The sequence below is a fragment of the Scyliorhinus canicula genome, chromosome 4 (genome assembly GCF_902713615.1).
Source record: "Scyliorhinus canicula chromosome 4, sScyCan1.1, whole genome shotgun sequence".
Lineage (NCBI taxonomy): Eukaryota > Metazoa > Chordata > Chondrichthyes > Carcharhiniformes > Scyliorhinidae > Scyliorhinus > Scyliorhinus canicula.
This window is the reverse complement of record NC_052149.1, coordinates 143,171,349-143,187,087: the sequence shown is the minus strand read 5'-3', so window position 1 is coordinate 143,187,087 and position 15,739 is coordinate 143,171,349. Positions and strand designations below refer to the sequence as shown.

General features: G+C 41.9%; 1 protein-coding gene across 1 annotated transcript in view; it reads right to left on the bottom strand.

Annotated features, from left to right (window-relative positions):
- The window catches only part of LOC119965051 (clathrin interactor 1-like), a 236,983-nt gene extending 222,445 nt beyond the window's left edge, over positions 1 to 14,538 (bottom strand). The window contains 1 exon segment of the mRNA XM_038795287.1: positions 14,237 to 14,538. Within this exon segment, the coding sequence (XP_038651215.1) occupies positions 14,237 to 14,277 (41 nt within the window). The 5' untranslated portion in view covers positions 14,278 to 14,538.
- Positions 14,539 to 15,739: the final 1,201 nt, after the last annotated feature.

Below are 15,739 nucleotides of genomic sequence, written 5' to 3'. Positions count from 1 at the left end.
CCACCACAATTTCCACTACCTAGCTATTGACCACTTCCCTCTCCCTGGATACCATCTGAAGCTGAACTTGTTAGCCTGCAACCTTGTCCATGCCCTGCAAGCAAAATACTGTGGTTGTTGAAAAACGGAAATAAAAACAGAAAATGCTAGAAACATTCAGCAGGTCTGACAGCATTTATGGAGAGACAAATAGTTAACGTCTTAGTTCTGATGAAAGATCACGATCTGAAGTAAACTCGGTTTCTCTCTCCACAGAAGCTGTCAGATTTCCTGAGTATTTCCAGCATTTTTTATTTTTTAATCTCTGGCCCATATCCGCTTCAACCTGTGTAACAACACTGCTCTCCACCCCTACTTCAGCTCATATGCTAGACTGAATCAATACAGTGAACTCCTGGTTGGGCTTCCACTTAACCGTAACCTTGAGCTCAACTAAAACCTGCTGTTTATTTCCCAACTCCCAGTCATTTCTCACTCCTGTTCTCGCTAAACAACACTGGTCCCAGTCTGGAAATGCCTTGATCATAAAATTCTCATCCCCATTTTCATATCCTCCCACCATAGTATATCTCCTCGCTATCTCTGACTTGCTCTATCCTTAGATAGACCTCTGCACACCTCCAATTCTGGCATCTTGCGTGTCCCCCCTGAATTTCAATGCCAGCCGTGCCTTCAACTGTCTCAGCCTCAAGTTTTGGAATTACCTCTCTAATCCTCTTCCACCTGCCTTTCCTGCTTTAAGAGGCACCTCAACTTCAACCAAGTTTTTAGGTTGAACTCTTTTTAATACAACCAAGTGTAGACCATTTCAGAGCTCAATTAATTTCAACACTTTTGTGTGGGCTCAACTCAAGAGGTCAGACGAGTAAGGTTTTCTCCCCTAAAGGATACTAGGGAACAGAAGATTTTCATGAGTCCAACAGCTCCATAGGCACTTTCACTGACCCCAGCTTTTAATTTCCTGATTTTCGTTTTGGAACTGAAATCACACTGCCATGAGTGGGGGTGGAAATCATGTTCTCCAATGTATTATGCAATAACTTTCAGCAATTTACTTATAAAGAAGGATGAAGAAGCAAATTCTTGCAGATGCTGGAAACTTGAAACCAAAAACATTGGAGGCTCTCAACAAGCCAGGTTACTTCAGGGGAGAGGAGGCAATTGACTCTTCTGGTATAAATAATAATAATAATCTTTATTATTTTCACAAGTTGGCTTACATTAACACTGCAATGAAGTTACTGTGAAAAGCCCCTAGTCGTCACATTCCAGCGCCCCTTCAGATACACAGAGGGAGAATTCAGAATGTCCAATTCACCTAACAGCACGTCTTTCGGGACTTGTGGGAGGAAACCAGAGCACCCGGAGGAAACCCACGCAGATACGGGGAGAACGTGCAGGCTCCGCACAGACAGTGACCCAAGCGGGAATCGAACCTGGGACCTTGGCGCTGTGAAGCAACAGTGGTAACCATGCTACCGTGCCTTCCTCAGAAGCAGCAAGGACCTGGGTACTAGCCATTTGAGGTCGTTCTTTCTGGCTGATAACCATTCAATTCTCCTCTGGAGTGCTAAAAGAACTAATTTTGGCAACCCAGTAATAGATGGCACAAGCTGACATTTCCAAATCCTCTGCTCAATTAAAACTTTGTCTAAGCATTTGAATTATGAAACTCTTAGTTCAGTCATGCTGTGTACTGCTAGACAATTCAAAAGCTAGGCCCAGTCCTGTCAAACTGGAAAAGCCAGTCAACGGTTGTAGTCCTAGTAACCTCTGATAGAGGTTACAGCTCTATTTTCTAAAAGGAAGGATCATTCTACATCATGTGAGCAGCGTATGAAGAGAAATTCACTACTACTATTTAGGTGCTTTAAATTGGCACTGTTAATCTGGATCTGTTTTAGCCTATTTTACAGGTGTCTGTGAGCTAAAATATGCATTTAAATCCAGCTCACTTATCTTGGAAAAAATATTGCATGAACAAATTGGTAATTATCTAACACCTTATGGGTTCAGTGAAGTGTCGAAACTTTAGGCTGTGCTAAATGCACAAACAGGATCATTTGTTTTAAATCAACCATACAGGCACCGTTTTAACGTCATCTGGAAAGTGACACTTTTGACCGTGCAGCACTCCCGCGCTAGTGCAATGGAATGAATGAAAACCGAGATAGTGTGTTGAAACTTCATCAGAACAAGACCACCAATTGGAATAACGCAACACAGAGCCAGTCATGTTCTCTGAGCCTCCATATTACACAGCAGAGACTAGTACCCTAGCTTCGAGCAGCATGCGTATTTTATGTTTACCCTATTATTTATTTTATTTTCATGTATGGAATGATCTGTCTGAGCTGCATGCAGAACAATACTTTTCACTGTCCCTTGGTACACGTGACAATAAACAAATCCAATCCAATCCAATGTAAAACCGTGTATGGAAATTTCTCTCCCAAAACAGGATTTCTGTATCATTTGTTTAACACCAATGCAAATGTCCTTAAATTCAAATGCTCTTTCAAGACAGCTTTGCAAACAACACAATGAGATTGTAAAAGAATCTCCAAAATGCTACCTATGGGACGAAATAAATGTGTTCTAATGTATAGTAGCTTTACATGACATGATCAAAACTTGGGAAGTCCAGTGGTTCCAAAATGCTCTATTTAAATGCAAGCCGTTTTTGCCCTTAAGATTACTAGTAAAGTATGCAGACAGACAAGAGCAAAATCTAAAGTTATACCATGTACATCCAAAGTCAGGTCATGGATAGAAGTCAAAGAGACACAGTATTAATTATAACCCCAGGAGTCACTTCAGACCCCTTTCCAGGTTAAAAACAACTGTCTGCCACTCCTGCTTACTGACCCTTCAATAATCCTTTTAATGCAATAGCTGGTTAGGATTTGGAACATGCCACCTGATAGGGTAGTGGAAACACATTCAATAGTAGCTTTTCATAGAATTTACAGTGCAGAAGGAGGCCATTCGGCCCATCGAGTCTGCACCGGCTCTTGGAAAGAGCACCCAACCCAAGGTCACACCTCCACCCTATCCCATAACCCAGTAACCCCACCCAACACTAAGGGCAATTTTGGACACTAAGGGCAATTTATCATGTCCAATCCACCTAACCTGCACATCTTTGGACTGTGGGAGGAAACCGGAGCACCCGGAGGAAAACCACACACACACGGGCAGGATGTGCAGATTCCGCACAGACAGTGACCCAAGCCGGAATCGAACCTGGGGACCCTGGAGCTGTGAAGCAATTGTGCTATCCACAATGCTACCGTGCTTCCCTTAATAAATACTTGGGAGTAAAAAGCTCTACAACCATCATAGTGGAAGAGCTGGGGAATGGGACTAACTGGATTGCTATTTGAAAGAGCATACACAATGGCCCAAATGGTCTTCTTCTATGCTGTACTATTCTATAACTTGTTTTTGAAAGTTAAACTGCAATTAGTATCCCTCTAGGCATCGAATCCAAAATTATAAATTGCTGCATTACAAAAATGTTTCCACACTTTGCCTCTGGTTCTTTTGCCAACCACCTTAAATCTGTGTCCTCTGGTTACCTATCCTTCTGCCACTGGAAACATTTTCTCTTTATTTACTGCATCAAACCCCTTCAGCATTTTGAACACCTCTTATGAAATTTTCTCTTAGTCTTTTCTACTCAACAACCATTGCTTCTCCAGTTTCTCCATGTAACCCAAAATCCTCAACCTGGTTTCTTTCTGCTGAATCATTTCAGCACCCTCTCCATAGACTTTTCTCAATTTCCGTGCCCAGAATTGGACACCATCCTTATGGCCTAACCAGTGTTTTGTAAAGGGTTAGCATTGCTATCTTGCTTTTGTGCTGTATGCCTCCATTAATAAATCCAAAAGGTACCATATCTTAAAACAAAAACAGCTTTCTCAACTTGCCCTGCCACCTCCAGGTTACTGATTCCTGTATTCCATTTAAAATTGTACCATTTCATTTATATTGCTTCTCCTTGCTCTACCTGCCACAATATATCAGTTCACATTTATGGATCTTAATCAAAAGATGAAAATCAGTATCCATCTTTAAAGTCTGTTGTTTTTGTTCTGTTTACTACATTTCCAAATTTTGGTGTTGTGTATAAACTTTGAAGTTATACCATGTACATCCAAATTCAAGTCACTGACACAAGTCAAAAAGAAATAGTTTTAATTATGATTCCAGGAACCACTTTATATTTCCCTCCTGTCTAAAAACAACCATCTACCAATATAAAATCAGAAAATACTAGACTAGACAATCACAGCAGGTCTGACAGCATCTGTGGAGAGAAAAGGGAGCTAATGTTTTGAGTCTAATGACTCTTCTACCAATACTGTTTACTGTCCCTTGGACAATTTTGAACCTACAATGCTTCAGGTTCTTTAATCGTACAAGTTCACATTTTATTAACTGCCAATATATTCTCACAAATTATCTGCCCCCTTACTCCCTTTGTTAAATCACCTCTGTACTTTTGTATTCAGCCTCAGCAAGATCCCTTTTTAACTCACTGAAGTTAGCCCTCCCCCAGTGAAGTATTTTTACGCTTGGTTCTTTGTCAATCTCCATAGCTGCTCTAAACCTGATGAGTACGGTTTTCCACATGCACCGAAACACACTCTACTTCATTCCCCAGAAGTAGATCCAGCACCATTTATTTCCTCATTGGGTGTGAACCACTGATTATGAAAGTTCTCTTGTTCACATTTCAGGAAATTCACAGACTTGAAACGTAATCTCTTTCTCTCTTCAGTTACTGATGATGTTGAGATGTCGGCTTTGGACTGGGGTGGGCACAGTAAGAAGTCTTACAACACCAGGTTAAAGTCCAATAGGTTTGTTTGGAGTCACTAGCTTTCGGAGCACAGCTCCTTCATCAGTCGAGTGACCCCGAAAGCGAGTGACTCCAAACAAACCTGTTGGACTTTAACCTGGTGTTGTAAGACTGCTTACTGCTCTCTTCAGATACTGCTGAGTATTTCCAGCATTTTAAGTTTATATTGAAGAAATTCCTCCCTCCCTTTATCCTTTACACTATTACTATACCAGTCCACACTGAAATCCCCCATTGTCGTTACTCAATAGATCTTGCGCCTTTCTCTAATTTATTACTCATCTGCTTCCCACTATTTGGCCTTTGGTAATTCAACAGCTCCTTAGTTGTTCTCAATTCTCACCAAGTAGATACTCGAGCCCTCAACTACCTCAACCTCTTCCAGTAATATAATAGATAATTTCACCTCCTTTCTTTCTTCAATTCTCTGTAGCCAGGAATATCAAGTTATTAGTCCTCCCCTTCTTTAAAAAAAAAATGTCCCCTCTTTGCCACTCTATCATTGTCCCAAGCAGTAATTTTTGCCTGCAAGGTTATGGGGAAAAGGGCAAGAAAGTGGACGCGAGGAATGCCAGATCAGCCACCATCCTATTGAATGGTGGAGCAGGTTCAAGAGGCCAAACGGCCTACTCGTGTTCCTATTTCTTATGGTCTTATTTGCACTTGCGTACATACACTCAAATTCTCCTGTGACTTCATTGCATTTGCCTCAGCAGACCTCCCTCAGACGGATCTACTGAACTACAATTCCTGAAATATACAGTGATTTGTGTCTCTATCCCTGTCCTCTGTTTCATCAGGGTTCCTTTTTATGAATTGAAAATTAACTAAGGCCGTATCTGCACTAAAGTTTCCACAACATATTTGAAAGAAGCAGCAAGTTGTCGGAGAGCCTTAGACAAGACTCATTCCTCAGTGGCACCACAAGAAAACAAATTAAGTCATCATTCATTAATATTTTTTAGAATCTTCTTGTATATCAATTGGCTGCCATGTTTACCAACATAACGGCGACCAAACTTAAAATAATCTATTTCTTAAAGTTTGTGGGGATTTGGCACATTAGTCTTGGTGAAGGAACAAGACTTTGCACGATTCTGGCTGAAACATTTTATGTTCAATCTCAACTATTGAAAATTGGCCGGAATAAACAAATGCTCATCCAATGCAAGTAAACAAAAGGGGTTTCTGCATTTGGTCGGCAGATAATTTTGAAAGTTGCGAACTGCCAAAAACCAAATTAATGAAGCAGAAACAGTTAAAGTGGACCACAAAACTAACAATAGCACACAATTATTTTTAGACATTAAACAGAAAGGATCCAACTGAAGAGGCAAATTAAACAACGGTAATTGTCTCCTGAAATTAGTCCTGGTGGTTGCAGGGAGCACAGAAAGTCATTCAGTACCTGGAACAAAGTCCAACACAGGATCCAGCAATCTTGATGCAACTAAGTGATTATTAACTTTGTATTTTAACTTTTGTGTGCAAGCAACAGAATTTTCTGTTTACAACTTTTTAAAAAACAAATTTATGAGTACCCAATTATTTTTTGCCAATTAAGGGCAATTTAGCGTGACCAATCCACCTAACCTGCCCATCTTTGGGTTGTGGGGGTGAAACCCACACAGACACAGGAAGAATGAGAGAATTTTCTGTTTACAACTGACAGAATTATTTTTCGAAACAGCTTCTATTGCAGTCCAGCCTTTGAAAACCACTTGATAGAACGTTGTTCAGGCAGGTGGGATGTTTTATGAATTTCTATGGCTGTTGTGTTGTTCAAAGATTTGGACAGATGCAGAATACTGAAGTCTAAATACAGCTCATATTTCCTGCAACAAAGCCAACAATTACAGTCTTATTCCAATTACAACCTTGCAAAGGCCACAGTTCCCCAAGCAGCAGAGCTCAAAATCATCCTTCATATCAACCAACCCAGCCCTCAACCTGAAGAATTCTGGGATTGTGAGCAGTTGATTAATACCAAATACAAGTCACTTTCTGAATGCAGAAATCAAGAACACTCCCACAGGAACAGAAACAAGCCACCATCATATCTAACTTCAAAATAAGGCAACAAAACAAGTGTAAAAACTATTGTCTTACATTAACAACTGAAAAAAAAAACAATGGAAAAGATCCTGCAAAAGCAAACTCAATCTACAATAAGGAAACAAATTGCTAGGGTCAACGGAAAGCGCAATGATATAGTGCATAAAAGCTGGTAATTTGTCAAAAGTTGCTAAGACCTTCAAATTGATTTTCTTTCTGAAATGGTCAACACCTTAACAGTGCCTTCTTTAAAAAAACAAATCAGGCAAGTGAAGATGCTTTTTCTTTTGCATGCAATAGCTACATGAAAAAGTAATGTCAATGTATTGTAAAATTTTAAGCTAAAGTACCATGCTGTGATTAAGTGCTCTCAAAACCACTAAAGGTATGAATAGGAAAGGATAAGAGTACTAAACATTTGTTTGGCTGGCTCTCAATAACTTGTCCCTCATCAATGTCAGGATTTCTAGAAAATTGAGACCATATTCTTAATCAAGCATTCAAAGAAAAAAAAATCCTGTTTCATTATCTCAGTTTTTAATCTTATCACTTGCACCTCAATCTGATGACTCTGCAAACTGCAGGTGACTCCCCCTGCTACTGTAAAATTATCACACCATCAGGAATTCCTATCTATCTGAGTGCAAATGGTCAATGCTCTAAAGCAGAAATCACATCACCAAGTTTGGGTAAAAGGAGATCGACTCCAGAACCTGCAGAGTTCATTTGAGGTAAAAGTAGAATGGAAGCAGAGGGAAGAGCCGATATTTACTGGTGAGGGAGGAGGTGATCCAGCACAAAGATTCACAGTGGAGCAGACTTAAAGTTACACCTTTTGATGCAGATTTTGGAACCTATTTTAAAGAGTTAATATAACACATACAAGTTGGTCAATGAATGCTTTTAAGATATCAATGTATGACAGCATAATGTAAACTAACTGAATCCCATAGGTAAATATAGATAGAAGCACAAAAACCAAACACTCCATGTCATTTTCAAGTAGGTCTTGATAATCAAATTGCTGACGTGTTAATCATTTTACTTAGGGCTTATCATTCCTTTGAAGTGTGTAAGAGTATCCAAATAATTAAAGTTTGCAAAGATAAAAGCACACTGACACAAGTTGTATGTGCTCTGCTTGGTTGCCTGCCACTTAAAATGAAAGAGCAACACCAAAGCTTTGAGGTGATATTTAACTGGAATAGAAATTGGAACCCATTCAGGATTTTCCATTAGCAATGAAAGCATTTTTAAAATAAATGTCTGTTCTCTGCAGTATTATGCATTTATTCACTACTGGTTGGTTGAACAGTATCAAATTGGCTATGGATTTGGATGAAGCACAAGCATTTAGGTTTTCCACAATTTTTAAATTCTTACCTCGGGCCACAATGACTTTCAAAAAGTTAAAAACTCATGAAGCAGGAAAACGCTTTCCTGGATCAAGGTTTCTTAGGAATTAGTTGATCTAAAAATGCTAAGAACCATGTTATATAATTCAAAAGTGAGTTAAAAAATATATTTGCAATATTAAGAAACAAACTATGTTCATTTTTTTGAAGTTTTCCTAACTCCACTGCAGAAACAGACTATGCTGTTGAAAACCTAACTGGTGATGACTCAAACTTACAACACTATGCATCTTTATGATTTTGAAACTGGAAGGACCAGTTTAAGCATCACATCTGATTTGCTTAGAAAGAATCCTTGAACTGAGCATGCCTTGCAACACCGAGTACTTAACGAACTGCCAGACCAAATCAGCTTTTTGATGTTCCAGTCAAACTGATCAGCAAATACACATCTATTATTACTCAAAAACACTGTTATTTTGCCCCTTCAATTATTTCTATTTAACCCTCTTATGTATTGTATATTACCTTAAATTTGAAATGATGTGGAGATGCCGGCGTTGGACTGGGGTGAGCACAGTAAGAAGTCTTACAACACCAGGTTGAAGTCCAACAGGTTTGTTTTGAATCATTAATTCAAAACAAACCTGTTGGTTTTCAACCTGGTGTTGCAAGACTTAAATTTGAAAGGGGAATTCTTTCATCAAACGTGCTCCTAAACAGTTAAAGTTCCTCCTCTTAGTGATCAAGAAGCAGTATAATATTGATGCAGTAACAGTTGCAAGGGTTCTTTTTGTTTATTCCCTTATTTCCCCTTTTATTTTGCCATTATTATTTTTGATCCATGGATGAACATGGTGAATGTAGGAACATAGGAATTAGGAGAAGTCACCTATTCAGCCCTATTGAGCCTGCTCTGCCAATCAATCAGATAATGGTTGATCTCACATCCACCTCCTGTCTGTTCCCATATCGTTTTAATCTGTTTATTTGAAATATATCCATCTCTTTCTTGAAACCATTTAATGATTTGTGTAGAGAGTGGAGGACAAGTTTAAGTGGGGAATTAGATAATAGTTAACCAGTTGTATTTGCCGCATATTTAATTACAGTTCTTGTTAATAAAAAAGGGAAATTGTGTTTGTATTTACAAACCTGGTGACTGTAATTATTGGGAAGCCAAGGGCCAAAGACTTCAGGTATTTTTCTAAGAATCATTGGTTAATTCAATTGTGTTGAGACTCCAGGTTGAATGGGGCTGGAATTGACCGTGCACTAGTCCGGGTGCCGTAACACAGTACACATGCAAGTGAGAGCTAAAATCAACAGGCAACATTGCATTAACCATAGCAAACAACACAGTCTTGGATAATGCAAGAAGTGTCACTCCAATATAATGCTGATTGTGCTTTTTATGACTCCTTTCTCCATCAACTTTACCCCAATCCTTTGGCCCTGAAGGTGTTGACTCTTCACAGATGTATAATTTTCTATGTACCAGTCACAGTCTTTGTCCTCCACATGTGAATCTACACAGCGGCTGGAATTCTCCGGCTGTTCCCACCGGCGGAAATTCTGGTCCAACCTATGGCAAACCCCCACTATGGGTTTCCCCAGAGGTAGGGGGTTGGCAGTGACAGGATCTTTGGCAGTCAACGGTGGGCCGCCACCACTAAACACACCACAGGGGATGGGTGGAAAATCCCACCCACTAAATGTCATCAGGGTACGGTGACTTCTGGGCCTCAATCTTTTTTTATTTAGTTTTTCCAATTAAGGGGCAATTTAGCATGGCCAATCTACCTACATAGAACATAGAACAGTACAGCACAGAACAGGCCCTTCGGCCCTCGATGTTGTGCCGAGCAATGATCACCCTACTTAAACCCACGTAACCCGTATACCCGTAACCCAACAATCCCCCCATTAACCATACAGTACGGGCAATTTAGCATGGCCAATCCACCTAACTTGCACATCTTTGGACTGTGGGAGGAAACCGGAGCACCCGGAGGAAACCCACGCACACACGGGGAGGACGTGCAGACTCCACACAGACAGTGACCCAGCCGGGAATCGAACCTGGGACCCTGGAGCTGTGAAGCATTTATGCTAACCACCATGCTACCCTGCTGCCCCTTATGCAATACCTTTCAGCAATTTACTTATAAAGAAGGATGAAGAAGCAAATTCTTGCAGATGCTGGAAACTTGAAACCAAAAACATTGGAGGCTCTCAACAAGCCAGGTTACTTCAGGGGAGAGGAGGCAATTGACTCTTCTGGTATAAATAATAATAATAATCTTTATTATTTTCACAAGTAGGCTTACATTAACACTGCAATGAAGTTACTGTGAAAAGCCCCTAACCTGCACATCTTTGGGTTGTGGGGGTGAAACCCACGCAAACACGGGGAGAACGTGCAAACTCCACACAGATAGTGACCCAGGGCCGGGATTCGAACCCGGGTCCTCAGCGTTGTAGGCAGCAATGCTAACCACTGTGCCACCGTGCTGCCTGGGCCTCAATCTTGTCCTCACTCCAAACACAGACTTCCAACAACAATCACTAGACAAAATGATGTCAAAATGCCTTGTCATTTATCCCTTTCCTAACAGAGAAGCCCCAAAGCCAACTGTAGCACCAATACTGCTACCCAGATGGAATTCAGCACAGCCCAGAGATTACAAGGCTTCCTGATCTGTATTGCTCAGCTACTCTCTCTCTCTACCCAAAGCAGATGTTTCTGTGTGTTTGGAAAGGGGTGGGGAGGTCAAGTTAAAAAAATGCATTGATACACATCAACTTGTCAACACAATTTTGGTTTGCTTCTTCTTCAACTGTCAAATATTGCAAAGCAGAAAACCCATAGGTCTGAAATGGCTCAATTGTTTGAGGCAGTTTCTTTCTCTTGCTTTCCTCTGATGAAACAGCTCTACTTGACAAACAAGATATTCCTACCAGTGGATCTGAAAACAGATCTGTGCCTATTAAAAAGAAAATCCAGGTAACAACGTTGGAATGTGGACGTGGAGATATTGGGTGCTGGAATGTAACGCCTTCTCTTGTGGAACAGGTTGATCATGCTTACAGCACAGGGTTGAGCTTTAACGTTCTCCAGAGTTGAACAGCCTGCTCACAAATGAATAATGGCCTTTTAAACAATATCTTACAGGGCCTCTGGAACTGCACCCCGTCTTTGAGGAGGGAAAACAATGAGCAGTTGTCATTGGGTCCATGACTAATGAAGTCCGAGAGTTCATCATTGTTTACATTATCACCTGCAGACTAACCAAATTCTTGTGTGTAAATTGTGAAAAGTAAAATACATAATATGTCATTTTTTGAAGGTCATTTCAAGTAAATATTTTCTGATATAAAAATTTTGTTGATAAACTCATGAAAGTGTGCATAATTTTGCACATAGGACCAAAGTCCATGGGAGCAGAAGGCCATTCAAAATTGCTCCGCCATTCAATTAGGTCATGGCTGATCTGGTTGTTGTCTCAATTCCACTTTCTTGCCAACCTGTCTGCACCACCCCACCCCCCCTCTTCCCCCCCCCCCCCCAACCCCCTCTTCCACCCCCACCCCCCTCTCCCACCCCCCCTCTCCCACCCCCGTCTCCCACCCCCGTCTCCCTCTCCCACCCCCCTCTCCCACCCCCACCCCCCTCTCCCAGTAGTTCACATTTAAATTTGGAGATAGCTCAATTTGATTTGGTGATTATGCATTTTTGTAAACATAATCATATTGATTTTCTGTTAAATATTGAAATGTTATGTATTCCATTTCTTAGTGGGCAGCACGGTAGCACAAGTGGATACCACTGTGACTTCACAGCGCCAGGGTCCCAGGTTCGATTCCCTGCTGGGTCACTGTCTGTGCAGAGTTTGCATGTTCTCCCCGTGTCTGCGTGGGTTTTCTCCAGGTGCTCCGGTTTCCCCTCTCAGTCCAAAGTCGTGCAGATTAGGTGGATTGGCCATGATAAATTGTCCTTCGTGACCAAAAAGGTTATGAAGGGTTATTGGGTGACAGGGATAGGGTGGAAGTGAGGGCTTCAGTGGGTCGGTGCAGACATGATGGGCCAAATAGCCTTCTTCTGCACTGTATGTTCTTCCAAATGGGGTAGAAGGCCATCAACTTTGATTTTTTTTTAAAATCAGGCTTGTTGTTTGTTTACATTTTAGAAAATTTCCACATATCCTGCATCAAATAAAAACAGGATTTTACAATCCAAAACTAGTTGTCAATGTGGTAACCCTAAATACCAGTATAAAAAGAAAACAGGAAAACGGTCAGTAATTAAGTATTACCAGGAACAAATGTGTGGTACAATGGTCAGCAGTCTTTCCAGCCTCAGGAAAAGCACACGGCGGCTAAATGTACGAATTGATGTCAAACTTGCTGGGGAATATGACAGATGCTTTAGACACCAAAAAGCTGGGCAATTACAAACCTTTCAATTTGACTAAAAAAATGAAGTACCAAGAACTGCAAATAGATTTTTTGTATACACCATGTAAAAAGTCTTGCATTCATACAGCAACTTTCACAACCAGCAGAAATCTCAACTGTTTGCCGCCAATTAAGTATTTTGCAAAATATGGTCACTGTTGGAATGTAGGAAACGTCACAGCCGATTTGCCTACAGCAAGCATTCAAATATTTGAATAGACAGCGAAGAGTCATACAAACTCAAAACATTAAATTTGTTTCTCTCCACAGATACCAGACATGCTGAGGTTTTCTAGTATTTTCTGTTTTATTTCAGATTTTCAGCATCTGCACTATTTTGCTTTTATCCGAATATTTGAGTTGGGAAGATGGATGGATTTAAGTGCTGTGGTTAGAGGCAATGATAGCATTAAGAATATTTATGAGTGGAAACATCGACACTGATTCAAATATATGAAGTTGCGCTTATTTTTTGGAATAAGGCCATACTCTAAAAGTGATAACAATTATCACTCCAAGTGAGCCCAATTTGACAAACTTTGAAACTCTTCGCTTATTCTGCTTGGCACTAAACCAGGTCCGTATCAATAAACTTCAAAATAGGCCAATGGTTTGCAGCTTTTCAGAATAAATTGAGACATAATCGTAGAATACTTTTGCACAAAATACATTAGAATTCTGTCCTACCAGATAATATAATCAGACTTTGACAATCTGTCATTGCAAGCTTATGGATTCAATTATACACAGACAAGATTGTTGAAAGCAATTCCCTTTCTAACAAAGATCATCAAAGGTTCCAGATAAACAGAATTTGACATTAACACTATAATCCAAGGTACAAGTGAGGCAAGTGAAAAAATGCAATAATCTGTGTTGAGGGAGACATCACATAGCACTTCACTACGAAGTGTCATCCCTCATTTATGTGGGCAGTGTCTGCCAATTTACACACAGCAAAATCTCATTAAAAAGTATCGAGATTTACGACCAATATTATCTGCCTTTTAGTGATGCCGGCCTAGGGGATAAACACTGGCCATGACAACAGGAAGAACACCCCTGCACTCCTTCGAAATAGTGTCCTTGGGATCATTCATGCGCATCTGAGGGGGTCTCGATTTTAACGTCGAGTCCAAAGTACAGCCGCTCCGACAGGGAGGCACTCCCACGGCATTGCACTAAAGAGTGCCGGCTCCAGGTGATGTGCTCAAGTCTTTGGATTGGGAGTTTCGGCATCAGATGTGCACTGGACCCGGACATTGGCACAACGGGGGGGGGGGGGGGGGTGTTGAAAAGGAATGCTCCCGTTACTCATGGTGACAGGGAAGTAGAATGGTTGTGAAGGAGTGGAGGTGCAGGATGCCACTCAGGGGAGGCCATGACAGTGGCTGGGCCTGACGTCGCGCACCCACTGACGTGTCACCTCCGACCCGAAGGAGCCGCCACCAACTTTCGCCTTTCCGCTCATTTTAACCGCCCGCCATGATCTACTCACGCCTTATCCACCAGCTCGCGCATTTTCCACATGTTCAGCATCTTTGCCTCCTCTCGCTTCCACAGCGGCCTTCGCTCCCCGTCCGGCAATTTGATCTACTTTCACTCACTCCCTCTCCTCCCCCCCCACCACGACCGCCCGCCGCTGCCACTACTACTGCTGCTGAGGTAAAGTAACCCAATAATTCACAGCGAGGACTTGGTGAACACGAAAAGGGGTAGCCAGGTAGGCAAACCACCCCCTCTGACCCAATACTCCCTCCTCCTCTTCCTCCAGGCACCCGGCTACCAACCAGTCAAGACGTCAACACGTCTAAACGTCATCACGCCGACCAACATTTGCTGCGTCACCGAACAGACCCCGCCCCTTGCGCGCAGAGGCACCCTCCCCCCGTGTTCCCGCGCGCAGCACCTTGAGCCCCGCCCGTCGCCCACGCTGCCGTCTCATACACACACGCCCCAGGGGCGTGTTCCAACCGCAACAAGTGGCTCAGCAGCTACACGTCCAAAAAGCGTACGCGGGCGTTCTTCATCTTTGTGCCAATGGTTGGGGAGTGGGGGTGCAATGGATAAGAACTGACCATGTTTTCATAGAATTTACAATGCCGGAGGAGGCCATTCGGCCCATTCAGTCTGCCCGGCCCCTGGGAAGAGCACCTTGCCCAGGCTTCCACCCAATCCCTGTAACCAAGTAACCCGATGCAGCCTTTTGGACACTATGGGCCAATTTAGCCTGCACATTTTTGGATTGTGGGAGGAAATCAGAGCACTCGGAGTAAACCCACGCAGACACGGGGAGAACGTGCAAGTTCCACACAGACAGTGACCCAGCGGGAAATCGAACGTGGGACCCTGGAGCTGTGAGGCAGCAGTGCTAACCACTATCACCGTGAAGCATTTTTATGTATGTTTTGAATGTATCTGGCAATTTTCTGTCGTTTTATTCAGAGCTGCATGAAGGAGTATAACGGAGGAGTAAATTCAGAAAGAAAGTGAAAAATCGAACAGAAAGCATGAGAAGAGACTGACAGCCAACATAAGGGGAGGCCAAAAGTCTTCTATCAGGGTGAAAGATTTTCCGAGACCATGCTGGAATTTGACCTGTTTGTGATTTGGTTGTGGGCTTCCCAAGATGCCATTTGCCCAGGATATCTCCTCTCATCGCTGCCCAATCATGGCTAGTATTTGCGCATGCACAGCCCCGAGCTGGTAGAGTGTATATGTGCAGTGTCAGGAAATAGAGGCAGTTTTCAGTCATTTATATTTGTTTTTTCTGGGCATTGGAAATAATTTAAGTAAGCTTTATTTTGTGTTTATATGTTTTTGTTAAGAAGGGTTAATTACTTCTGTTTGGTTCAGATCCCTGTATTGTAGTGAGGGTTTTACGACAATGGTTTAAAAACATCTTGGCTGTTGCTTAGCAACCAGGAGCCACCCTGAGACAGCAAGAGCTTTTCAGTCAGTTAATGCCTGGAGCAGCTGGGCACAGGACAGGGAACTCCAG